Source organism: Haliotis asinina, chromosome 9 (assembly GCF_037392515.1).
Source record: "Haliotis asinina isolate JCU_RB_2024 chromosome 9, JCU_Hal_asi_v2, whole genome shotgun sequence".
Lineage (NCBI taxonomy): Eukaryota > Metazoa > Mollusca > Gastropoda > Lepetellida > Haliotidae > Haliotis > Haliotis asinina.
Window position 1 is genome coordinate 38447004 of NC_090288.1, and position 27181 is coordinate 38474184.

Below are 27181 nucleotides of genomic sequence, written 5' to 3' on the forward strand. Positions count from 1 at the left end.
AGTATCTTTATCTCTTATTATTATGTAGAGGACACGTCCATCCCAATCCGGGACCTCTTATTCATACCTATCTGAAAATATTTCATCTGAATGTTAGAAGTTTGAAAGAAAAAGTAGATATATTACAAATCAGATATATTAGAGACTAAATTGGTACATCCCATAGTACAGACATATTGGGACCTTATGGAGAACAGCATTGTGGACTTGAATATGCATACTATCATTGTAGGAGATTTTAATTTAAATCTAATGAGCGGAAATAAATTAAAACCTAATTACCTGGAAGCTGCATACGGATTCAAGCAGTTCATATCTGAACCCACGTCGATCACTTCTCATTGTCGTAAAGTCATTGATTTGATGTTTGTCACGTGATTGAATAAGGTACGGAATTCAGGAGTACTAGATCCGATGTGTGGTACACGTGATGCTGCAAAATAACTGTTACTGGGATATTTACATAATCTCTATGATTAAGAAAGAAGTCACTCCATTGATTAATTAAATGCTTAAGACGTTTGATATATCGATTATCTCTTGCGTCAATATCTCTGTAACATCTTCCGTACAATACATGCTTATAACAGACGATTAAGGGGAACGGGTGGTCATCACTGGATTGTCTGGTCCAGACATTATTTACAGACCGCTACCATATAGGTGAAGTATTACTGAGTGCGGTGTAAAACTAAACTCATTCGCTTACTGACCTACAATACCTAATCGTAATGACTGTACATCAGGAAAAAATGTATGAGCGCGATCAGTTAAATGTAAACGACACGTCAGATCATTTCTACCAGATACAATAAAAATATGCAATTTCCAATGTTCTGAAATTCAAAAGATCGATAATGTATCTCGATTAAAAAACTCGATATTAAGACCCAATAACTATTATCTTTGACCTAAAGATTCCAAATAATCCAATCTTGCCCCAGAATCCTTTGTGCCGATCTGAATGCTGATAGGTTTGACAGACACATCCCCTTGTGCTCATGAGGTCATCCAGTCGAAAACACTGTGCATTATTTCACATGCAATAAATTCAGGGAATGCATGACCAGAAAATCATATTTCTATGGAGAGAGCTCTAGTATCAACACTGTACTAGGGGATGTTCAGCCCCCACTAGCAATGATCTGCACATATTAATAATATCTAATCATTATTACATAGCACGATCTAAGCGAAATTGATGTTTCATAAATGCTTTGGTTTTGAAAGCCAGATATTTAAGCATTATCCCTATCTTGATTCTTAATGATATTTTTTCGTGTTGCATACAGATGGTCTGTGTTTATTTTCGCAAAGTGAATTTGGTGTGCAAAATTTATGCTGGTAAAACTTTGTCACAGATGGAGATTGGTTGTAAATTTTGACAAGACAGAAGTCTTTTCCGAAATGATGGTTAACTTGTGAGATTTGGGTTTTTTAGGGTCAAGAAATGAAGTTTCAAAGTATTACAACTACATGTAGTTAGGATTGTTGTCTTCTAGTTAGCTTTCGTGATCCAAGTCTGTTCATAATCTTGTCAATAAAGTAATCAATGCTTTCTCCTCAGTTAAACTTCTTGCATATTGACTTAGAAATATATCTCCAGTAGTTCTCCTTACAGTATATTATGTCCATATGAAGCTAGTTAGATTATAATTATGCATCCGGAATATGGTGTTATCAGAAGTGATCTACAAGTGAACAATTCCTGGACCCGTTTATGCCGTGTAATGCCAAAGCGGCTAATTTAGTTAAAATTAGCTACTGGATGCAAAATGACGCTGATTACTCAATATCGTGTCATTAAAATGTTTTATCATGGAGCAGGACTGCTCTGTTTTAAACGAGGAGTGAAAGAAGATCCATGTGTCGTTGAAGGTCTTTGAAGTTACAATAAAATGAGCTTGGCACCAGCCTTCCACTCTCCTGATAGACACCCCAGTTAGTGAATAACTTAGGTGATTTTATGAACCCTTTGAAATGTTTCTACTTCCATTTTATCGATATTTTCCGTACCTCTGTTTCTCGGACTAAGGGGTATTTTCTTTATTCTTTCCAACACGACGTGAACAGAAGTTTTATTTCATAAAATATCTTGGTCATATATAACAACTTCTAAATGCAAATAAAAGACATATAAGACATTCTCAATATCGCATTTAACACTCCCCGGCACGGATTGGTATTTGCCAACTCTACCAGCCATTACAGTGAAAACAACTCATTCTATTTCTACAATCCATTGGAATATCCACTGTTTTATTCAAATAAGATACTGACTCTGTCCTACATATCAAGTGCGTTCGATATTCGTAAATATCTTTTTTCGGAACCTTGTACCAGAAAGATACCTGCTCACTACGACACTGTCAAAGTAAGGTGAGGTGAGGATAGGTGAAATGGGAATACGGCGACGTGTATGTGTGGCTTCTTGTACTAGGCCAGATTTAAGCTGGTTTTATAGCGCTAGCTCACTGAGATACCACCCCGCAGTTAAGTATGAATACCCTCCTCAGTCACATTATACTGACCTTACCAGCCCATGTTGTACCTATAAATGCAGAGCGCCAGACAGCGAATAATCAGTCCCATATTTTAACGTCTTTTGGTATGACACGACCGGGAATCAAACCCGCGACCTTCCGCTCTCCAGGCGAACACTGTAATAACTACGTCACGGAGGCGGCCATCAAGGATAAGGAGCGACAGAGGCGCAATGTTGAAAAAAAGACTGGATTAAATTGAATCGGGAAGATACTGTTTCTTGAGAGTGCACTGCATGAGTGTATTTACTAAACTTGGTATTTTAATGGGATATCACTAGAAAAAAAAACATCAGGACGTTCTGACAGTGAAACTTCCATAACTGATCAACATCCACTTGCGTCTTAATGCCATGCAATGTGGTTGTACAGAAATATAGTCTGGTTCATAATTATTGAGAATTTTTCTTCTTACTTTGAGCTATCCTAACACCTCAACTGATTCACTGATACTTAAAACTAAGTAATGGTATAGGGGAGGTAACTCATCTTGGCCTACTGAGTATAGTACAATTAGAGTTACCTCCCCTGAATTTGTAGCAGACGTCATTTTCCTCAGCACTGTCAACAATGTCTGCTGAAGATAAAAGAAGGTTGATTTTTGAGTTGTGTAATCAAGGAATTGATGATGTAAATACATTGGCAGAGAGAACAGGAACTCCTCTTTCTACTGTGTATAAGATTAGGAAGAATTTTAAAGAGGGAAAGGATTTGGGGCACCAGAAAGGAGCAGGGAGACCCAGAAAATTGGACTTCTCAGATTGCGTCCGGCTGGGAATTTTAGCGTCTAAAAAGCAAAGGGCAAGCATCTCCAACATCAGGTATGAAATGATAGAAAGGGGATCAACAGTTGTATCAAAATCTACAGTTAGAAGAAATTTGATTGATCTTGGATGGGAGAAAAAGACTGGAATTCCTTCTCCTCTCATGAAACAAGAACATAAAGACAGGCGTGTTGAGTGGTGTTTGGCACATGAAAACTTTGACTGGGAAAATGTGATTTTTACTGATGAAAGCTCAATATGGGTATATCCCAATAATGTGAAAATATGGACAAAGTCTGCGTCAGCACCGTTGTATCGACGACCTAAATACAGCCCAAAGTTTCATGTATGGGGAGGGATATCCTTATTAGGAACGACCCCGCTGTGTGTGTTTGAGGGAAATCTGACAAGTCAACGCTACACTAACATATTAGATAATTTTCTCCTTCCAAGTGCACATGTGTTTTATGGAAATGACTGGATTTTGCAGCAAGATAATGATCCTAAACACACCGCAAAACATGCCAAGCAGTGGTTTCAGGAGAAAAATGTGACTGCATTACCATTTCCTGCATATAGTCCTGACTTAAATCCCATTGAGAACATTTGGGGGATGATGAAGGAATGTGTGAATCAAAAGGGGCTGACAAAAATTGAAGACATGAAGAGAGAAGTGGTCCGATACTGGGACAGCATAACTCACGAGACACTAACCTCTCTGATAGGAAGTAGGCCGTGAAGCTCAAGGAGACTTGATAAAATATTAAATTGTTACCTACACAACATGAAAAGGTCAGTTCACTTTCAAAATACATTCAATTTTATCTGATTTGTTCTCGTTTAATAATATGAAATGCTTTAGCTATTCTCAATAATTTTGAACCATACTGTATGTGTTTGGATGTGACGAGCAATATGTTGTATACATGGAGTGAGTGAGTGAGTTTAGTTTTACTTATTCCAGCAATATCACGGCGAGGGACACCCATATGGGGTTTCGAACCCGGGTCTTCGGCGTGACGAGCGAACGTTTTAACCACGAGGCCTCCCCACCGCCCTTGTATACATGGAAACTGGAATACTTAAGAAAGAAACGATCGTGTGAGAAGTGTGATATATCCCAACAACGGCTACTTGCAATTATTTTTTAAATAAAGGACACCATCCAAAAGCATCTGCTGAAAGTAAACGTTTCAAGTTCTCAGTTCCAAAGACCGACAGTACCTTTATCCAAGTACAGCAGAACATATACCAATAACCGCGCGGACTGTACCAATATATGAAGTCGTAGAGAAAGTGAGACATGTTGTCAAAGATCCCTAGCAAAGGAAATGAAAACTAACATTTTTTCTGTTGTGACGCTAATTGTAGACTTTTCATGTGTACTGCAATCGCTAACTGCTGAAGAGTTGATATCCTAGATTCCATGCATGTAGCAAAAGTGCTGTAAGTCCCCATGGTTTCTAGCATGGTGATCTGCCTTCAGTTGCTGGTGACCTATAGCTATCCTATGTTTTGCCGTGATTTGCCGTGATATTTAACTCAAGAACATATAATATTTTCAACATTGCGAATCTGTTTAACACTGCATCAGGTACCGTTAAACAGTATGGAATGTATTGCAAATTCTAGTTTAGGACAGTTGAGTGAAGGAAGTGGCTATATTTACATTGGTGAGTCTAAACCTTTGATTGGTAGAAGACCCGTGAAGGTCCCGGGGTAGAATAGGCCTTCAGCAACCCAGGCTTGGCATGAAAGGCGAATATGCTTGTCGTAAGAGGCGACTAACGGGATCGGGTGGCCAGGTTCGGTGACTTGGTTGACACATGTCATCGGTTCCCAATTGCGCAGATCGACGCTCGTTTTGTTGATCACTGGATTGTCTGGTCCAGACTCGATTATTTCCAGACCACCGCCATATAGCGGGAATAATGCTTAGTGCGGCGTAAAACTAAACTTACTCACTCACTCACCTGATTGGTAGTATATAATAATGCAGGTATATCTATTCTGCCTACCGCTGCCTTATCGTTTCTTACAACGCATTACGATGACGATTGGCATAGTACAGCATAGGCAGACAGTGGGACAGTTTGAGGCCAAAGCGCACGTAAAAGCTCTAATAAATTTTACGGCTCTCGCATCCTTGTCGAGATTTCTTTGTTTATTTAACCCTACAGTGAGTATCTTTATCTCAGTCTTTTCATTGTGTCGAGAACACGTCCATCCCAACCCGGGACCTCTTATTCATACTTATCTAAAAATATTTCATCTGAATGTTAGAAGTTTGAAAGAAAAAGTAGATATATTAGAAATCAGATATATTAGAAACTAGATTGGTACATCCCATAGTACAGACATATTGGGACCTTATGGACAACAGCATTGCAAATGCTGTGGACTTAAATATGCATACTATCATTGTAGGAGATTTTAATTTAGGTCTATTGAGTGAAAAGATACTAAAACCTAATTACTTGGATGCTGCATACGGATTCAAGCAGTTAATATCTGAACCCACGCCGATCACTTCTCATTGTCGTACAGTCATTGATTTGATGTTTGTCACGTGATTGAAAAAGGTACGGAATTCAGGAGTACTAGATCCGATGTGTGGTACACGTGATGCTACAAAATAACTGTTACTGGGATATTTACATAAACTCTATGATTAAGAAAGAAGTCATTCCATTGATTAATTAAATGCTTAAGCCGTTTGAAATATCGATTATCTCTTGCGTCAATACCTCTATAACCGGTTCAACAAGGTGTTTATGTACAATGTCTCAAACCTGAATATGACATGCCCAAGATAAAGTAAATTTTGCAATGATTTTTACAGATAATAAGGCGCGATTCACAGATGTATTAAAATCTTCTGCATGTCTAGGTTCTCATCAACCATTGTCCAAGATATGTGTAAGATTCAATCAACAATTACTGTAAAATCAATAAATCTAAACGTAAACTGTGATCAGTGTTCGGGAGGGTTTCCGAAATACACAACAGTCCTTTCCTTAGCTGCCCTCTGATAAAACAATACAGTTTACATAGACTGTAGAGAGTATTCATCTGATGCAATTTTGAAACCAGTATCAGCTGCAAACAGTACACAGATTAACAGAATCATAAACATGTACATCACACCTTAAATAGTATCCTTGCTTTCCACCCAAGTTTATCTCTAAGTCAAGAAGGAGCGCAAAGAGATGCACAGCAAGATGTGCGAGAAAGAATGAAGACGGAACAGAACAGGTAAATAAATCAATGAGTTCGTCGGCACTTGTGCACGTGCTTCACGTACATCTGGCTGTTCTTCTCTTTGCACACTCCTCCCTCGTAACAAATAGAGAAACAGTGTCAGTATTTAATGATAGTTTGTTAAACATTATCATTTAAGGGACATAAATTCTGTGAAAAAACTCACAGATATGGTATGATGTTTTCATTATGATCAGCGTTACCTTTAGTATTATATGTTTATTAACGTTCCTGGTTTGTTGACCAGAGATCCATGTTAGAAAGTGTTTAAGTGTTAATTTGGACTTTGATTCCAACATATGGCATGGCTTTAGTTACATACAGCCGGTAATGGCAAGACTGTTCGTATCTGAACGACACCCATATCTCAGTAGCTCACTTGCAGGACAAGCCACCTGTGTCACAGGTTCGAATCCCACGTCTAGATTTGTCACCAACATGCTTCATCCGCTCATCGAATAGGTCCACGTCTATGACCTGCACCGCTGTCTCATAAATGAGATTGTTTGAAGGAAATTATTTTCGACTGTTCATCACAAACTGTAGGAAACGGTACGGGGCACCTTTTAAATACAGCACCACAACTCGTGTGGTCGTTAGGTTTAGGTTAACCTAACCTAATCCTAATCAGCTACAATTACGTAAAAGAGTATTATGACGTGTTTTAAAGTCCATGGTGCTGTATTCTAAAGGGAGGCCAATGGTACAGATCCTGGACGTTTACCACTGAAAGGGAGGTGGGGTAGCTATGGTTCGATTCCCTTCAGGGGTACAATGGTCAATACCCATACCTGGGTTCCCACACCACACCCCCACATCCCCAAACCATCAACCCCCTTGATATTTCTACATTTCTATATTGCTACAGCGACGTAAAATCTTACTCACTCACCTTTGTGAAACAAAGGTATGATACTGACAAATATATTAACACAGTGAAGATGTAGAATGAATAATGACTGTTTTTATGTACAGCCTCTTAATTCTGTATAGGCGAAGTTTTGACATAGATCCTGATGTGCTTGTCAGGTAGGCTTGTCTTCATTCTTCATTTACCCAACCTCTACAATAGTGATCAAAGGACACAAAGAAGATGTTGAACTGAATCATAGGATGTTTGCCCATGGGAAGCAACGTCGTGAAGCGAATTGCGACTGTTGTGTCCGTCTTTCTGCGTAACAGCGCCTTCGTTAATGAAAGGTGATAAACGAGAAAGTGAAAAAGAAATGGGCTAAAAAAACAAGTTTTATTAAAAGTACCTGACAATAAGATCATGGTTGCATCCATTGTTTAGATGCTCGGTCTCAACGCAATATACAAAGAAGAAAAGAAAAATAGAACGAGCCAATACAAAATGTTTGCGACAAAAAATTCTGATTTAAAAAAGACGGCATATTTACCAAAGATAGATCAACTGTCTCCGGAAATGAATTTTAACCGAAATATGTTGTGATATTAACTAACATGGATCCTCGGGAGTAGACAGCCTGATGATTACACATGATGTCGCAGTTCAGAAAGATGGTGTCCTCTCCAACTAGAGAGAATCCAACTTCACCAGTATGGCCATGGCATCCGCTTTCTCATATTCTGAAATGTCAAACAGCCAAGCGTCATTTCCTCATTAGGAAATGTACGTGTCAAATATATTATCATATTGAACTAATTTCTTCTGATTTTCGGGCCTGGTGGTTAAAGCGTCAACGCGTCCATCCGGGTTGGATATCCCACATGAACACAATTTGTGAAGCCCATGTCAGTTGTTGCCCGCAGTGAACTTGCTGGAATATTGCTAAAAGCGGTGTAAAACCATACTCACTCTTCTGAACGTTTAAGAGTGTTAGCCAATCGTCCTCCACTATAATAGTAATAAACATCCTGGAAAATTAATGAACGAACATATCCTGCAAAATTTATCTGAAATTTTGATACAAATTGTTTCATAACATGACATTTACTATACGGGCGCTCGAGGGTAAAAACCTGTTTATCGTGTAATATCATTCTTAAAATAATTAAAGGGGTATTTTCGTCTCGATTTAGTAAACTATACAGTAACAGCTTATCAACAGATTTTGCGAAAACAAAGCAAATAATCACGAAGTCATGTAGTTCCAAATGACTAAAAAGTGGGTAAAAGTTACAGGGGAAAGAAGTAATGGCACTGAAAATGGAGGTTGAAAGTTGTTCGTGCTAAGCGTATCAAAATGGCTTAAGGGATCTGTAACAGAAGCGTTTATTCAGAATACTTTGCATGCGTGTCCCTACTGCATGTAGGTGACGTCGTATCGTTTGCGTTACAGGATGAAACCTGCGGAGCAGAAACGAGGTTCGAATCCACCGTTTTTACTGTGAAGGGCCAACCGTTCGGGTTGTGGGAGGGGCGAAGTTTGTATGGAATATACACTGAGGGACAACATTAAGGACCATATGAAAGCACAGGTGCTACCTTATTTTTTCGGGTTTCTTCACAAGCTATGCGATACAAAATTTGTGTTGAAACCTGAAACCTATGTGATCTCTTATTTTCTTCTCAGTATATATTGCCTTTAATGGAGAACATTGTTTGTTTATCAACAGTTTTAGCAAAATATTATTGATTTCATACAAGTGGACCGAGGCATACCCCTTCCCACCCAGACCCGAGAAGGTCCCGGGGTAGAATAGGCCTTCAGCAACCCAGGCTTGCCATAAAGGGCGAATATGCTTGTCGTAAGAGGCGACTAACGGGATCGGGTGGTCAGGCTCGCTGACTTGGTTGACACATGTCATCGGTTCCCAATTGCGCAGATCAATGCTCATGTTGTTGATCACTGGATTGCCTGGTCCAGACTCGATTATTTACAGACCGCCGCCATATAGCTGGAATATTGCTGAGTGCGGCGTAAAACTAAACTCACTCACCTTCCCACCCATCCTACTACTGCACGCCACCATCGTCACCTCGACCCTCGCCACACTCCCTCCTCAAGTCCTACTTACGTTGTGACATACATCCAGCCTATAGCTACCATACAACAAATTCACGCCACACAATACTACTTGGAAAAGTAAGCGTGGATCTTACTCTCTACTTCTGTTTATTATGTTTCGCTTCTTTACCTCCGCGCTCAGTAATATTCCATGAGGCTTCAAAATTTGCCGGTAGCAATGCGCGAAAGTGCCACTGACCCGCTCTCTAGTCCATTCGGGTCAGTAAATCTGCCCAGTCACTGCCCCAACCGTCAAGTGAATTTTCAAGGGGGCGTGTTGCAAACATATCACGTCTTGTTAAGTTATAATACACCTTAAGATCAACCAAGATTATGGCCCGAAAAAAATGTTAATCATATTTTGCTTAGTTTCTACATTCAAATTTCGGACTAGTGAATTATTTTGTTGGCGGGCAGCTTTCAGGCATACCTGGCCCTACTGGCTAGCAAAATTTGGAAACGATTTCGCACTCTGTCTGGTAGTCACTCCTATGCTCTTAAGTATTAATGATCCGACCACCTTGGAGGCTAAATGTGAAACTCGGATCTTCCGTTAGTTTCCTAGCACGCATACAGTTTTGTTTTGCTTTCGATTTTAACGTCACGCTCAGCAATTTTGTGGCAATATGGCGACGGTCTGTAAATATTCGAGCCTGGACCAGGCAATCCAATGGTCAACAGGACAAGCATCGATCTATGCTATTGGGATACGATGACATGTCCCAACCAAGTTAGCGAGCCTGACCATATGATCCCGTTAGTCGCCTCCTACAATGGTGGAAGAACAAACTTCTGAAGGACAATGTTGATTAAGTTCAGCCAGTAATGTAATATACAGAAATTGTTTGGGTGGTGCGTAACGCGTGTTTTGAGGAGGGTGGAGGTGATGCTTCATTCGAACACATTACCTGTGGAAATCAAACTTTCCTCTGCATGTGGTGAATACATGATCGTTGGTCCGTTTGGAAACCTGTACTCAGCGCACACTGGCTCGCTGTCTAAGACCGCTAACCACCCGCTGTCTTGTGAACACCGTCCCAGGGAGTAGTTGATGTAGAAACGACGGGTACGCCAGCTTCCATGTTGAATTAAGGATGGTATAATTCAATGTGAGAAAATGGTGTGACCTGATATTGCCTGATTTATTTATTAACGCCATAATAAGCCATAACAGTCCACCTATGTTGAGGCGGTCTCTAAATAATCGATTCTGAACCAGACAAACCAGTGGTCAACAGAATGAGCACCGATCTACGCTTTTGGGATACGATGACATGTGTCAACCAAGTCAGCGAACCTGAACACCACCTCGCCTCTTACGACAAGCATGGGTTGCTGCAGACCAATTTTAATCCGGATTTTCAAGGGCCTAATTGACAATGAATGCAGCGGGTCACGTTATAGTGCTAGTGTCACGGCTGGAGACAACAGAAAATGGGCTTCACACAGTGTGCTCATGTGGGTGTCAACAAGTGAAATTATCACATTACAGAAAGGCGCGTTATTGTGTGACGCTGGAGAACCGGGTTCGATTCCCCACATGGATACAATGTGTGAAGCCCAAATCTTGTGACCCCTGGCTCATAGATTCGTTTCTAAGGCACTGAGTTTGCGAAATTAGATAAAGCTACATGTACTGTGAACCGAGCTTCAGAAACAATGTGACTCATTACACACTCTAGTCTCTATTGCATCAATTTGGTACCTACCCTTTAATGCTGAAGATGCTTGAGGCAGCAAGACCGGTCCAGGTAGATGATAATACTCTTCTTGAAATAAACCAGTTCTCTTTGTCCGTGTCTGTTCCATTAAACACAATCATTGCCTTCTCTTTGCCCCCCGCTGTCAGAAGCACTTTCACCTGGATGCCATATTACCAAAATAGCAAATTCTCATGGGATTTCAATAATTAAATAAATATATCCATTGTATTCAAGGACGTCGCTGTCAGAGTCGGTCGTAACAACGTTTACCTCAGAGTAATCTGACCAATGGAACTGAAACCGTTGTTGTGAGTAGTTGCACTTGTCCCGAAATGATATTCAATTTGGCCGCCACGGCAGCCATACTGAAAATAAACCTTTATGGTAAATCAAACTACTTTTGCACTTCTAGGACAGAAGGTAAATAAATCGCATGGTTCTGATCAGTTGTATTTTTCCAAAGCCATCCAAATACAAAATTATTACCTATATCATCTAATACCTTGACAAAATGTCGAATGCCATAATTTGCAAATGAACTCCCAGTTTTCACAATGCCCAGATAAAAACACATTCTGATTGGTCTAACGGTGGAAATTATATGAATGAATCAGTGATGACACCAGGTTTTAAGCACCTGAATTGTCAAAGAGTTTAGGAAAGCCTCAAAATATAATTTGTAGAACGAAATCTATTCAGGTATGAGAGGATGTGTGGCGGAGTCAAATCACCGGTCAGTATTACTCCAATTATAAAACGGCCGTGCATGCACCTGCTAGCCCGGACATACATTCCTTAAACAAGGCTAGCTTACCATGTCGTAAGATGAATTCCCCTCTCATATAATCAATACCGACCGCCTGACAGGGTAACAACAAAGGGGGTCTACAAACTCGTCTTACACTGGCCTCAATGAAAGACAATCATAATTTCATAATTACAATAGTTATAATAGTATATAGCATCACCAAAAAACAAATTGTCTCCTCTATTTATGTCACAGCGAAACCTCAAGGGACTATTGAACAATATTTTCACAATACTTTTGTGAATGACTCTTAAGAGGTTTAGAAGTACAACAGACAGATTTGATAGAAAACAGCTTCTTTTACTTCGTGACTTCGACGTTTAAGTACAGATACAGCACAACCTACAGGTATTATTTAACACCGTGAATGTGACAATAACTTCATAATTAATAGTGAATGAGTGAATTTAGTTTAACGCCACTTTTAGCAATATTCAGGCAGTGTCACGGCGGGGGATACTAGAAATGGGCTTCACATTATACTCATGTGGGGCATTAAATCCCGTTTTGTTAAGAGTGAGGAGCGAACGCTTTAACCACTAGGCTACCCCACCACCCCTCACGAATAATAAAATTAATTACAAATATTGAACGTTTGATAATGGCACCGGAAATATATGAAAACGTCACACTCACGAGATAAAAGTTTTACCCAAAGAGTTTCTCAATTTTATACATGCATACTTATGAATATAGCTTGATTACCTGACTGATACGAAGAGAGCGCCATTCGTTAAGAACCTTGCTGCGAAAGTGAAGGTCACAGGGGAGAGAACTGTTGATTGATCGACATCCGGGCATGATATCGTCTCTATCCGCGGGATAATCGTGGTAGATAGAACTATTCATCCAAACATCGTAGCTGAAGACATTGATGCCAGCTGTTATCCGGAATACAAGCACCCACCCGTCGATCAGGACCACGTCTTAAACACAAAAATTCAATATAACGGGTAGAGGCATTGCGTAAACACTTTAGAGTGATCTCCCTTTGATGGTTCAAGATCATAAATAATAAAGAGTGAGAGACGTTTGGCGCTATGTTTAGCATGTCATGGCGAATGACTCTTGAATTGTGCGTATTGTACCCATGTGGGGAATCGAACCTTGGTGTCTTGTAGACTGGCGGTTAAAGAGTTTGCTCGTCACGACGAATTCCCGGGTTCGATTCTCCACTATATGATTTTACCGCCACAGAGCTAACACTAAACCCACTCACTCATAATGTGAAAGGTCCGACGTCATGCAAGGTGTGGAAGCTTTTGAGTCAGTGTGCGAAATAGCTTCCAAATTTTGTTTGCAATACGGACTAGCTATGCCTGAAAACAACAAACCCACAAAATTATTCACTAGCCCGAAATTTGAATGTAGAATCTAGAATGTCCTCAGGAAAATTTACTACCCAGTCGGGCAAGTGACTGTGGAGATTCACTGGCCCGTCTGGATTTGTCCTAGCCACGGGCTAGAGGGTCAGTGGATATTTCATACACTGTGTTAGAGCTAGACCATACTTGGGTCGAAACTGAGACCACATTAACTGTACACAGTGAAATATATAGTCCGTTACCGTTAGACTCACAGCGAATACTGCTTTTTTTCTTCATTCCGAGTATGTGACAATAAGTCCATTCCTCACACTAAAAATAAATGTGAATGTTGCCCATTTGTCAATTTTCACTTGATATTTACTCTCAAACGAAATAATACACTGCTTGCGTTTACCGTTTTCACATTGGCTTTTGGTTCCGGTCCAACTTCCGGTTAGGGAGCAGGATGCTGTTTTCGTCTTGGTCCCTCCGGGAAACGACATCCAGGCGTTACATTTGTACGTAGCCGTACTGCCGTACGCTGTTGTAGTGTAATCGACTGACGTGCCTGTCACTGCCGGGGGGATACCACAGTCAACTGAAGGAAGTACATGTATTTGTAACCTAATAACTGAATGGATGTGTGTGTGTATATTTTATAAATTTAATGGTTCATTGTGTTGGTTTTAATTTCTGCCTTCTTATTGGCGGAACTGGTCAAGCATTGTTGCGTTCATTTCCTAATTATTGTAAAAAAGTACTCCCCGCCCGCCGAGGTGAACCACTTGTACTACTACTGAAAAAATTAAGCACGGAATGTCGTTGAATCCCAGTTATGTGGAGGGAATTTCCTTCCAATCACATGTTTTGACAGTGTCGTCCCATTCACAGACGGCCTGTGTTCAAATCTGGCGGTTACTGACCATTCAATATGAAAAATCCGCCCTCTCCCCGATATACTAGCAATTGTTTCATGTTGGCTGCAGTCTGACTGACACGTTCTAAGAATTTAGAACTTACTTCCTCCCCACTGATTCGATGCTGACGTTGCAGGCGCATTAAGTTTTGTGCACATATTAGTTAAATGTTTTGTGTCAATCAACAAAGCTGATGACCTGTGATCTCGTCATTTTGTTATTCTTGTCTTCTTTGATATATTTCTTTTCAAACTACATTTGTGGATAAGAAATTCATTTTATGATATATATACAGTATATATTCAGTATAATATATTTCCCAACACGGATTCCTACAGTTTGCTCATAGAATTTCCGATTCATACCTCAATGAACCGCAACAAACATACAGTCAGACATCATATTAATTTACGCGTAATAACCAACAACATAACAATGACACAATAATTTCTGCAGTCATAGAAAATTACTTAAATGCGAGCCTGATGTACGATTCTAGCTACATAAAGTTCGTATCTGTCGTATCTCATACAAAGGCTTAACAAACTCAGGGACATATGGTCCAAATATAAGTTCCATAATTCATCCTTTTGGTCACCAGTACGTCAGGTATCATGGAAATAGCTGCTATTTTGTGTTGTTGACACTAAATCGTTTAGTCTTGGACTATTATTCGATTGACTATAACCGACTGAGAAACTTTACCAGTTGTGGATTGGAGAGACAAAATGCCTCAAAATAGGACTTACATCCTAAATAATTACATCATACTGAAATGTATGACTACTTGAATGGGGCCAGTTATCTGTAACAGTGACTCGAAATTTGCCAATTGTAAAATTAATGTAAATGTTACCCGTTCGTTACTCACTCTGTTTACATGTGACCCCGGCATTGTCCCAAGCGCCATCCGTTGTGCAGGTCCCATCTGTTGCTCCAGTCGGCTCGTAGCCTTTGTCACACACCAGTTGCCGGCTTGACAGAACTGTGTGGCCATGGTAGGTCATGTTGCCGTTCTCAGGGGAGGCAGTCACCGGGCATTGTACTTGGAACGATAAGAGGAATGATGATGAAGAAGAAGAAGAATGTCATCTTGAATGGATGAGTTTAGGTTTTTTCTCATTATTCCAGTAAATGACGAGGACGAACAGCAGAAATGGGCTTCACATTTTGTTTCAACTTGGATATTCGAACTCGGCATTCTTCGGCCGAATGTCTATTCTACCCGAATGTCTGTTCTACCCGAATGTCTTCGTGTTACTGCAACATTGAACAGCATTTCATCAAGTTCATGTGCTGTCAGATTATTGTGAGATCAGAGAGTGAGTATTGTTCAAACCAACGAACATAATATCATTGCATGAACAAGGGAGGCAACTCCACCTGGCGCCGTGAACTACCGGGCAAACCAATATTAAATATTGAACTTTAACGCGTTTTGGTTTCATACGACCAGAGGATCGAACCTTTGTTCTTCCTCTCTATGGAAGGACACATCATCGAATACACCACTGATCCTGTTGAAAATACACGGCGACAATCACCGTATGACAAACGTAAGGTCAACTCAAATAATTTTCTTGGTGTGTTGATTAATGCCACACTCGTCCATATTCCAACTACTTGCCGGCCGTATGTAAATAATCGTGTCCGGACCCGATAATCCCGTGATCAACACCTTGAGCATGAATTACTCACATAAGTCCAGACAGATGTAGGTGGCGCCGATAGGGATGCACTGAAGGCTGTTACAAGGGTTGTCGTCACACGGTCCATGAACAGTGGTAGCCAACTGTAAGAAGAGAAAAATTATACTTGCAAAATTACTTGAGTGTTTTGTCAAAAATATTGTATGTCCATTATTGTCTTCCCCTTGGCTTCACGTAGGTTTCAGCTTCAGAAGTATATCTTTGATTTAGCTTTCTTTTGTTTATGTTCTGAGTATGTGAATAGGGGAGTGGAGTTTATCACCGCTTCGAGTGAGTGAGTGAGTTATGCAGCTTTTCCAGCAATATCACGACGAGGGACAACAGAAATTGTAAATCGAACCCGGGTCTGCAAGCAATAGAGTCTCAAATCCAGTTATCAAAACCATGAGCAGCGATGACAAGCATGGGTCCTCAAGACCAATTCTTAACGTGTTGGGGGAACGTCCACAATGATGGCGGTCTTGTAGCTCGGAGCCACCTATTCAAGATTTACCACTTCAATGAACCCGTATGCAAGAGCATGGAAATCGTATAAAGGCGAATCTGAAATTCAAACCCATGATAACAGGATTCTGTCACTTCTAAGAGGCATAACTCTGTATTACGAACTGTGATGCCGAAGACGGGGGAGACAAGATCGTAGTAACAAAACAATGGTTGTGTTTCAAGAGGTGTATCTACCATTATAAAAATACACCGGCTTCCACATGATTGTTGCTAATAAGGTTGGACAATACCATCTAAATAATAAAGCCTCGCAACTCTACACGCAAAGATTGGCTTGGGGTCTGGTTTCAAATTTGGTACAGTACGTACCTCGCAGATGCTATTAAAGATCTTTCTCTGAGGTTCATGTTGCTGTCCTCTTTCAACATGCAGGGCACACGCCTTCCTTGAAACATCGTAGGTGACAGAGTTGCATCTGGGGATGTATTTGCACACGTGCATGCACTGGAGCAGGTTGTCGGTCTTGATAGCTTGATGAAGAGGTTGGCTGGTAGATACCACAGACCAGGAGACTGCATCGCACAATGATGCAGTCGCAGACACACCCTCAAGACACACCCACAGTACACACAGGATGCAGAACTCATACACCCCCGCCATCTGCTATTGATACTGACAACGGTGTTAGCCAGCTTCCCTCTTGTGCGCCTGTAACAGTTAACATATAACAATGAATACCACTTAACTAGTTAAGGCAATATCACAGCGTGGGACACCAGAAAGTGTTAAATATGTTGGGGGATCGAAGCCCGGTTCTTCAACGTGGCGAGATAACGCTTAAACCACTCGACTACCACACAGCCCAAAAAGCATTTAGAAATGATATACAGACATGAGAAAATTTATGGATGCCAACTCAACTACCTTGTTGTCCTCAAAGTACAGAAGTTGGCGTATGAAGTTTCGTCTTAATTTAATTAATTGAATATATTTAAAGTAGAAACGGTTTATTGGAAAACACTGGATTTTACTACACAGTTTTACTATAGTTGCGACAGGTCGTAACGTTACGAACCTATTGTAGATAGGGTTCAGGTTGTGGTTGGGCAAACAGAATCATGAAGAAAAAGCAAAACGTTCGCTGCCAAAATCTCGCAAAACAGATTCTTAAAGTAACATTAATTTTATGAGTAGACATTCAAATTAGTATGGTAATACTGCTTTCATCCTTGAAATCCTCTAAACAGTCGTGTTATCTTATATATCTATATAACCACTCTCTTTGGGCATTTGCACAAACAAATTTCCCTGTATATTGATGTTAGCACTAAAGAAATAAACAAACTTCACTGATTCTCACACTATCACGTCCACGCGATGTGCTAAAAATCCACATATCAATGAGAACATGTTACATTGGCCAAACTAATTCAGCGTTAATCACAATACCATATTTCAATACTGTCAGTTAAACAATTGGACATAATTAGACATGGCTGAGTAGAGACGTTTGTTTTTAATATAAGACAAAAAGAAGACATTCATTGATATTTTAATCGATGTGACGCCTAATGAATCTTTCCTCAAATTACCATTGTGATTCTGAATGTTTCTAATCATTTTCGTTTTAATGAGGAATTATTACGCTTGATTTCCTGAATTTCTATCAACGTATGATGTATTTGATGTAGCTGTTCTATTATTAACACATTCATGACTACAAATGAACTCATTAGTATACTGTGGAAGCAAAGCAATATCTTCTGTGGAACATAGTTTTGGATAATAAATTACTACACAACGTTTGCCAAGCATCAAGTTTCCAGAGTACTTAGCTCTTCAAACAAATATAGACTGAAATCTCCTTTAACAAAATGACTACTGTTACCCTGCTACCTCTTGTACTAATAACCACGAAAAATTACCATAAGTATAGATTCAATTTTGGAAAAGTTATCACAGCTACAAAAACATATCGATCCTATTTTTCACTTTTATTCACGTTTACAGTTAACCACGGAATGCTTCACGTGAGCACTATATAATAAATAAAAATAATGAAAACATCACCGTTAACGTGCAGATCAAAAGTCGGATAAATTATGGTGGCTTCGACATCATTCTGTATATACTGCAAACATTACAGCTAAACATACATTAAGTTGCAGATCAATATTCGGACAAATTATGGTGCCTTCGACATCTTTCTGTATCATTAAACCATGGCAATAGAATGATGGAATGAATATGGTTTTACGCCGCTTTTAGCAACATTCCAGCAATATCACGCCCGGGAACACCAGAAATGGAATTCACACATTGTACCCATGTGGGGAATCAAACTCGAGTCTTCGGCGTGACGAACGAACGCTTCAACCACTAAAAGCGTGCCAATTGACTGGTCTTAAAACCTACATGTCCACATTATTAAGTTACTGTTTCTTGTAAGGTAATAACTAACTGAATTATGATTAATTTACACAGCAGTTCACGTTCCTTCGGAAATTAAACGTTAAGTATTTATAGTTTGAAAGTAAGCTTTAAATGGAAAACAATAAATATATTAGACCACTTACTGTGACGTATAATGAGTATAGCTTCACTGACACAGATCCTAGGGGCTGGAGTTGAATTTATACACGTTGCCACACATCTACTTCTCCATGATCCATGACTCTATTGATTTCCCTGTATACAGAGGACTGAGCCGTGTACCGTATCTTCAGGAATACCAGATCATTATGACCTATGGTGCTCTTAGGAAGTCATATACTAACAATGTGTAATGGCACAAAGGATTGTAATTATCAAATATACCAGTCCTGAAAACCTTGATATTGACGAATCGGTACCCTGTATGGAGAAACCATGTAGAACATTCACGTGACTTCATTCGGGAAAGTTATGACAAGATAATCGATGTTGCAATCTGATTTTCTCTTCAGTCCTAATTTCAACAGAAATAGGACAAAATAGGGCCCGTTAGTAGGTCGCGTTACTTCGCGAAACCATAGCACTTCCGGTGACAAACAACTTTTCATACCTTTTTCAAATGACCTCATGGTTGTCAGTTGACATTTCTCTCTAAACCTACACACAAGATAGCACAGGGTAGGACATTATACAAACAGAAACGTGAAAACACTCGAGTCATTGAGTTAAAACCTTAACGTATATATATACTATATACTATAATTGAATTTGGAGACCAAACAATGAAATTAACTCCGTTCGTGGGTGTTCCTTAAAAAGTTCAAAATAGGAAAACATTTTAACATTTATTATTCAAAGACTTCGTGCTCACAACAAATGAGATCTGTTGATGAGGTGATGCATTCTCGAGGAAGTTATTACTGAATTCTTCTTACACTAAAGACAATCAGATGTTTTGTTTGGCTTAATCAATCTGTTGGCGATCTATACCTATTTCAAAATGATTTTCGTAAAGTAGCAATAAATATGTTCTACCAAGGATGGCAATCTGTACAAAACGTTTAAAACTTTATTAGAGCCAGAAAAATATCTATCTGTTTTAACAAATAGTAACCAAAGAAATATATATACACCTGGAAATTAATCAAGCAACACCCCAATTTTTTCTATTGGAGCAACTTTGAAGTGTTCTGACAATCAAAATATGCCGGGTTGATATAGTTTGACACTTTTTTATTCAACAGACGATCTCTGACAAACAACTTAAAGGGAAAAAGTATCAAGACTTTGCTTTATTGCAACGAAATCCAAATTCTTAAAACTGTCTTAAATTCATGAAAAAATGGACACAATTTACTATTCATCCACAGACGTTGTTGTCAGGTGTATTAACACAAATGTCACATGGAAAGAAAGAACAGTCATCTGAGAGTCTGCACACCGACTTTCATCAATATCTAGTGTGTCCTCCCTGCGCACGCACCACCGATTCCAGACGCCTCCTCATTCCTTGGATGAGTCTCCGGATCTGATTCTGGGGGATCCTGTTCCACTCCTCATGCAGGGCAGCCGTCAATTCGTTGAGATTATGGACTGGTGGGTCTCTCTGCCTCACACGACGGCCAATAAAGTCCCACAAATGTTCAATGGGGTTGAGGTCAGGGCTCATGGCAGGCCATGGAATTCTGTCAATTGCATTTTGCCGCAAAAAATCATTTACAGCATGCGCCCTGTGAGGTCTAGCATTGTCGTCCATAAATATGGGTCTCGTTGCCAGAGGATGGTTCTCAAAATGAGGTACCACAGCCCTGTCAAGAACCTCCTGTTGGTAACGAACACCGTTAAGGTTGCCACGGATGGTAATGATATCCAACTTGCAGTTCATGGAAATGCACCCCCATACCATAACGGAACCTCCCCCAAAGGCCACAGTCTCCTGGATGTTCCGTGGAGCCATTGCTGTGTTCCTCTGCCTCCAGACCCGAGTACGACCGTCCACCATGTGCAGCAAGAACCGGCTCTCATCTGAGAAATGGACCTTCCTCCAAGAGGCAATGTTCCAGTGCAAACGGTCATTACACCAGGCCAGTCGGGCTGCCTTATGGGCTGGAGACAGTCTGGGTCGCTTGATTGGCCTCCTTGCCCGGTATCCTGCAGCTTTCAGACGATTCCGAACAGTCCTGTTCGAGATGGGTCTCCCTGGAAGCCACTCCTGTCTCAACCGAGAGCTCGAGTCGAAGGACCTGCGCCGTACAAGTCTCAGTAAAGCTCTGTCCTCCCGGACTGTGGTCTTCCTGGGTCTTCCTGGTCTAGGCAGGTCTTTAACTTCATTAGTGGCCCGGTATTTTTTCAAAAGTTTTGAAATTATGGAATGATGTCGTCCGATTTGAGTCCCGATTTGTCTTAGAGACATACCAGCATTCCTCATGCCGATTATTTGCCAACGAGTGGCCTCTGATAATTTCCTACGTGCCATGACATTGAAATGAATGAAAAACCGAATGCAATCGACAACCTGCGCTTGTAAACACCCCAGGGAAAAAGTGCATTTTTCGAAAGTTGAGGTTAAAGCAATGCACGTGCGCTGTGCAAGCTTCACGCGCGTCATATCAACCCATGAAAAGCTCATGCTGTATGTCAATACATCAAAATTGAATAATCAATCATCAAAATTACTTCGTTAAACTTTGTTAAGTTTTTATGTGTCTTTGAATTTGGTGTTGCTTAATTAATTTCCATATGTATATATATCAAATATAGACTTGGCTTGTCAAAACTAATGATTAATTATGGACCCCCACTTGAAAGAAAGCAAAGAATTTGTCCATTATGTAACTCTACTAGAGAAGACGAAATACATTTTACTTTTGAATGTCCTTATTATGCTGAATTACGAACTAAATATATACCAGAGCGCTTCCTATCTAAGACGAGTAAAATAGGGTTTGTTTGTATTTTATCCTCAATTGATGTCGATGTAATATTTCGATTATCTCTCTTTGTAAAACATCGAATGGACCTAAGAAATAACTTGTTAAATGGATTGTCACATTTACCTCACTAAGTTCTCCGCATTAACACCAATTGTTAAACGAATGTTATATGTTTTTGTGATTTCCGCTGAGGCTACAAACTTCGAACATTGTACTTGTGTAAACCTGTATATGGGCCGATGGCCTTTGATACAATAAAACTCACTTGACTTGACTTGAGTGAATAGAGGAACGTTCGAAGCATTCCCGGAAGGAATGAACTGAACGGAACTGGACTGGACGTCCTGTATTATTCACCGTCAAAAACTTGTGTGAACACAGACTTAACCCATATGCTATAGAGCCCATAAATAAGTCAAGGCACTTCGCGACACCTTCGTAGTTCCGATGACAAACACCGTTTCAAACCTTTTCGAACGGTTTCATGGCCGTCTGTTGACAGTAAGGATACTTCTTGCAGGACTAACAAATTTCTAAAGTAGCCAACTATTACGACTGTAAATGCATGTGAAAGCCATGGTTGTACACTTGGTCCGGTCTAGTGAAGTCATATTTGGCGGTCGCGGCAGGCCAGAAAGATTCACGATTCGTCTCGTCTTACACAGTCCATTCAATATGATGTGCATATTTTTTAACTCTTTTATCTTTGACGGCCGATCTACACATCTAACTAAATATCATTGTTAGAATGGTGTAGTTCCATTATGAAAATTGTAACTCTATTTCGATTTTGGTAGTGATCCTTTGCTTACATGGGTTGCACGGCTCCACGTGATGTCATCGAAACCTCATGGAGAGCAAACGATGCAGCCCCCTAAATCTGCATTGCCATGAACTTTGCTCTCACAGTTGTAGAAGAATAATTATGTCACAATGTAAAACATTAAGAAGACCGCACTGATTCGCTTTCGTTGGGCTAGTGCCTTCTCATTTAAGAATATGCCCAACTCTTTTACGTTGAGTGAGAAGTCGGATGCTGTTTGAATCTGGGGTAAGCAAATGTGTGGCAGACGTTGCTGAGACAAATCTTGTCACCGGATCCAATTCAGCCGCTTGAGATTGCTGGATACATATACGTTTATTGGTCCAACCTTAGTGCCTACAGACCAAGGAAGATACAACATATGGCGGCAGTCTGTCAAAATGGAATCTAACCCAAACAATCCAGTAATCAGCAGCATGAGCATCGATCTGCCCTACTGGGAATCGATAACATGTGTCAACCAAGTCAGCGAGCCTGACCACCCGATCCTGTTAGTCGTCTCCTACGACAAACATAGTCGCCTTTCATGGCAAGCATGGGTTGCTGAAGGTCTATTCTAACACGGACCTTCACGGGTCGCTACACATTTGGATGTTTGATATTATTGTACACCTACCAATTTTGATTATGCTTGTTTTAGTTTTGTAAAACCTTTAGTTTTCTTGTCCAGTTACTATTCTTTATTTTGGCCTTGTAGTTACACTGTCATGTACAGTGGTCTTAATGAGTGATCAATCTTTCAGCAATATCACGGCCGTGAACACCAGAAAATGGCTTCACACATTGTACCCATGTGGGAAATCAAACTCGGGTCTTCGGCATGACGAGCGAACGCTTTATCCACTAGACTACCTATTGCCCCTCCATTGGTCTTAAATAGCCATTGATATGTTCACATGCTCAAGTTAAAAGTCTCTACTACTTTACCTTGTAAGGTAATTAATAACTGAATTATGATTTCTTTAATCTGTCATATAACTGTATTCAAGCTGCTAAAACTTGAATGTGTGGCATATTTCGATGCAGCATATTACAGAAACTGCATACGTTTCATTTTGACATATTTCAGGTGCAGGTTATTTACTATATTCATCGTTCAAGCACACAGTGACACCACAGACAAGGTCTCTAAGCCTACTGATATGTTTTGATGGTCGGTTCGAGTCAAATATTCGGCCTGAACATGACTTACGGTTTGTCTGTTCTGTTTTTTTTTTGTCACCTCTATTGATTTCCTTCCATATCATCTAGACAATCCATATATAATCTTAAACAAAAACGTTTTTCTTAATTTACGATTGAAAAAAATGGGATATACATATATAGGAGTCGATCAGTGTCGATATTCTAAAAATGAATGTTTAGAGAGTGCATCACTGCTTGCATCACCTTAACGCCGTGGTTCTTTGTACAATAATTACTCTTGAAAAATGATTGGTATTGGTGAATTCACATGTGTACTATTCTCATTATACACAGAAACGGTTGGACACAAACACTAACAACTGTGTGATGCAAGATGATTGTCAACATTTATGGTCTACAGTGATTTATCGACCTCCTTGAAAACCGTCAAAGTCATGGATGATATCTCATGTACATGTATGGGGCTACAACATTGTCCACGTGTATCCTGTGAGTTTTGTTTACGGATGGTGATAAAAACAAATGGTGTTGCATTCATAAGATGTCTTGAAAAGTGTGTTGCCGTTTATACTTCCTATTCAAGCTGATAGTTCAAATTCCCTTCGGTTTATGGGTAACTGACTGAAATAAAATCCAAAACGAATCTCACTCGATCTTTGATACGGATCTCGATACGAGTGGCTACAGGATACCAGAAGCGACATTAATCCACACTCTAACACTCTGAGAAGCTTCAAACTTTTATATTGCCTGTCCTCGTTTCCTCAGATCACTACTTCACGTTTTTCTACTCATTACTGTTCACCCTACAGGCAGGTGTGATTCAAGACTACCTTGTCAACAAATCTCGCCTTCAGCCGGGATCACCCTGTAATCGTAATGTCCACAGTTATTTCGACGTATTGGAATGAACGACATTTGGCTGTTTTAAAATGAACTTGAAATATCAAATTGAAAACATACAACGACAGTATCGAGAAAAATCTCCTAATTTTAAAAAAAGATGCTGAATTGAAAGGCTGATACATGCAAACTACTTATAAACGTAGTGTTTATCATGCCCTTCCTACATCCGAGTGGCGTGAAATAAATTTAGGCTTACTTTACTATCCAATGTATTTTGTAAAATGTATTTGTGTTGTGTTGTGTTGTGTTGTGTTGTGTAAGAAGATATTGGACAGAAAAAAAAACGTTTTTTGATATAGTTATGGCAAAGTGATATACATATTGAATTTCTGTCACTGCAGTGCAAATTAATCTTCAGTAATCCATGCTTGTTCAAAGACGCAAGGACAGGCAACGGATGAATAGTCAGGCTTGCTGAAGTGGTTGAAACCCCATCGTACTTCATTTGCGTAGATCGATGTTTATGCTGTTGGTCACTGGCTTATCTGGTTCAGACACGATTATTTACAGACCGCCGCCATATATCTGGATGTTGCTAGGCACGCCGTAAAACTAAACTCACTCACTCTAGTACGATCATATCCAATACACTCTCTTATAGTGTTCCACATTCTATTTTTGGCGTGAAGGTGTAATATTTCTGAGTTTGAGAAAAGTGATATTCTAGCCCGGATCTTCATGGATGGTGGGATGATGATGCTAGTTACTGTAGTATGTTGTTATGATATAAGTTGTTTCTTCACAGAAGAAGCAATATTTTCAGTTGTGCAAGTGGACAAAGCTGCAGGGTTTAATGGTCGTGTGTTTGAAATCATAGAATATCCCCTTGACTTTTTATTGTCTTACCTCCTGTTACTATACCGACAAGCATGTCGTAGAATCTATGTAGTATCTTCACTAGTTTGATACACTCTGCATAAGAGATGTAATATTATTATCATATCCCAAAATTTCCCGAGGAATTCGCTTTTTATAGGTAGTTCAAAATATCTGAAAGACATGTCCGACTTTTTACGTTCAATACATAAACATCAATGTGATGAAGCCCATTTCTGAGTGCCTCCTGCCGGGATACTGCTTGAACATTACTGAAAGCGGCATTAAACTAAACTCTCACTCACTCACTCGCTCACTCACTCACGCATCAATATGAATATGTTACTGGTTCATTCCATGCCAATTTTCAATCCATTGTTTCATAAGAAAGTGTATGCATCCAGTTGTCATGGTTGTACATGACACGAACACATGGATCCATGTTTTGGGTTCCACTTGAATGATCAAAGTTCATGATAGTGTATACACGGACTGTATGGTCTGATGCTGACTTTACTCTTTCACCAATACAACGCATGTATGAAATCAAATGATCACAGAAGCAAACGAAAATACAGTAACGTGGGATTCTGAGTCAGAGCGAGTTTATTGACTTTTTACTTTTGGCGCCATGTGTACAATGGTACACAGTCCATCAGCAAGCACGTCCTTAAAGGCGCAATGTCACACATTTCCGACAATACTTTGTTCTATATTTAATATATCATTCCCAAAAAGTAGGCGATATTCCATGGTAAATTAGTATTAATATATGGTGATATTCTCATATCTTCTTCACATGGCAACTGATCATATATTCACATCGCAAGGTGACGAACACAAGCACGAGAAAACGTCTTGTAAACCCAATATCCCATACATTTTAATAGAATGTTTTAATGGTGTATATAGGTTGTTAGTCATATGTCCTCTTCACATGGCAATTGGTCATATGTTCACATTGCAAGGTAACAAGTACAGGCACAACAGAAAATCATCCAATATCCCCTACTTTTTTAATTGTATATCGGAGTATATGCACTCACTTTAGCTTCGTATTCATACAGTAAAAGATTTATTATCCATTTCGACTTGCCAGAGACCGAAAATTGAAAATTCGAGACAAGCAACTTACAAACAGATAACGCTTGCCATATATGGAATGTAAACAACTGCTGTCGCTCGCTGTCTTGTCGGTGTTTGCCCATTTGGTTTCAATCGCATGTTATGCATAGGATATTCTTAAAGAGCGTTCCAAGCTACTTAACAATAAAGGGTTCACTTGAAATAACGTTCGTCCGATCGATATTTATATTGTAATATAAATACCTATTTTGGGGATATGGTAGTTTCACTGAGATCTGACAGTATTACTGAGAGAAATGCATCATTATTTTAGTGAAGTGTGGTGTGATATTGTGCCTTTAATATATGAAGATACCGCCAGAAGATTATCTGTCATCCCTACTAACGAGTGTTAACATCTTTCAGAATAAAGTGTCAATGAGGAATATTTTGAAAGACCTGTAACAATTCTAATAGCCTTGGAGTGCATTCACATATCTTAGCTGTCTAAAACCATTTTATACTCTGCACGCAGTTGTGATCGATTAGAGTTGTATGCCTATTATACCACACATAATCGATGCCTTTTTCAAAGATAATAAAGTGAAAACAATTGTTTGGGTTTTTT

General features: G+C 39.7%; 1 protein-coding gene across 1 annotated transcript; it reads right to left on the reverse strand.

Annotated features, from left to right (window-relative positions):
- Positions 1 to 8079: 8079 nt before the first annotated feature.
- LOC137297003 (uncharacterized) lies at positions 8080 to 17091 on the reverse strand. The gene is made up of 8 exons (XM_067828943.1): positions 16801 to 17091; positions 15974 to 16067; positions 15147 to 15320; positions 13774 to 13956; positions 12757 to 12977; positions 11250 to 11401; positions 10449 to 10615; positions 8080 to 8158 (listed from the first exon to the last, which is right to left on the reverse strand). The coding sequence occupies exons 1-8, from the start codon at positions 17089 to 17091 to the stop codon at positions 8106 to 8108; spliced, it is 1335 nt and encodes a 444-aa protein (XP_067685044.1). The 3' UTR covers positions 8080 to 8105.
- Between the last annotated feature and the right edge of the window lie 10090 nt (positions 17092 to 27181).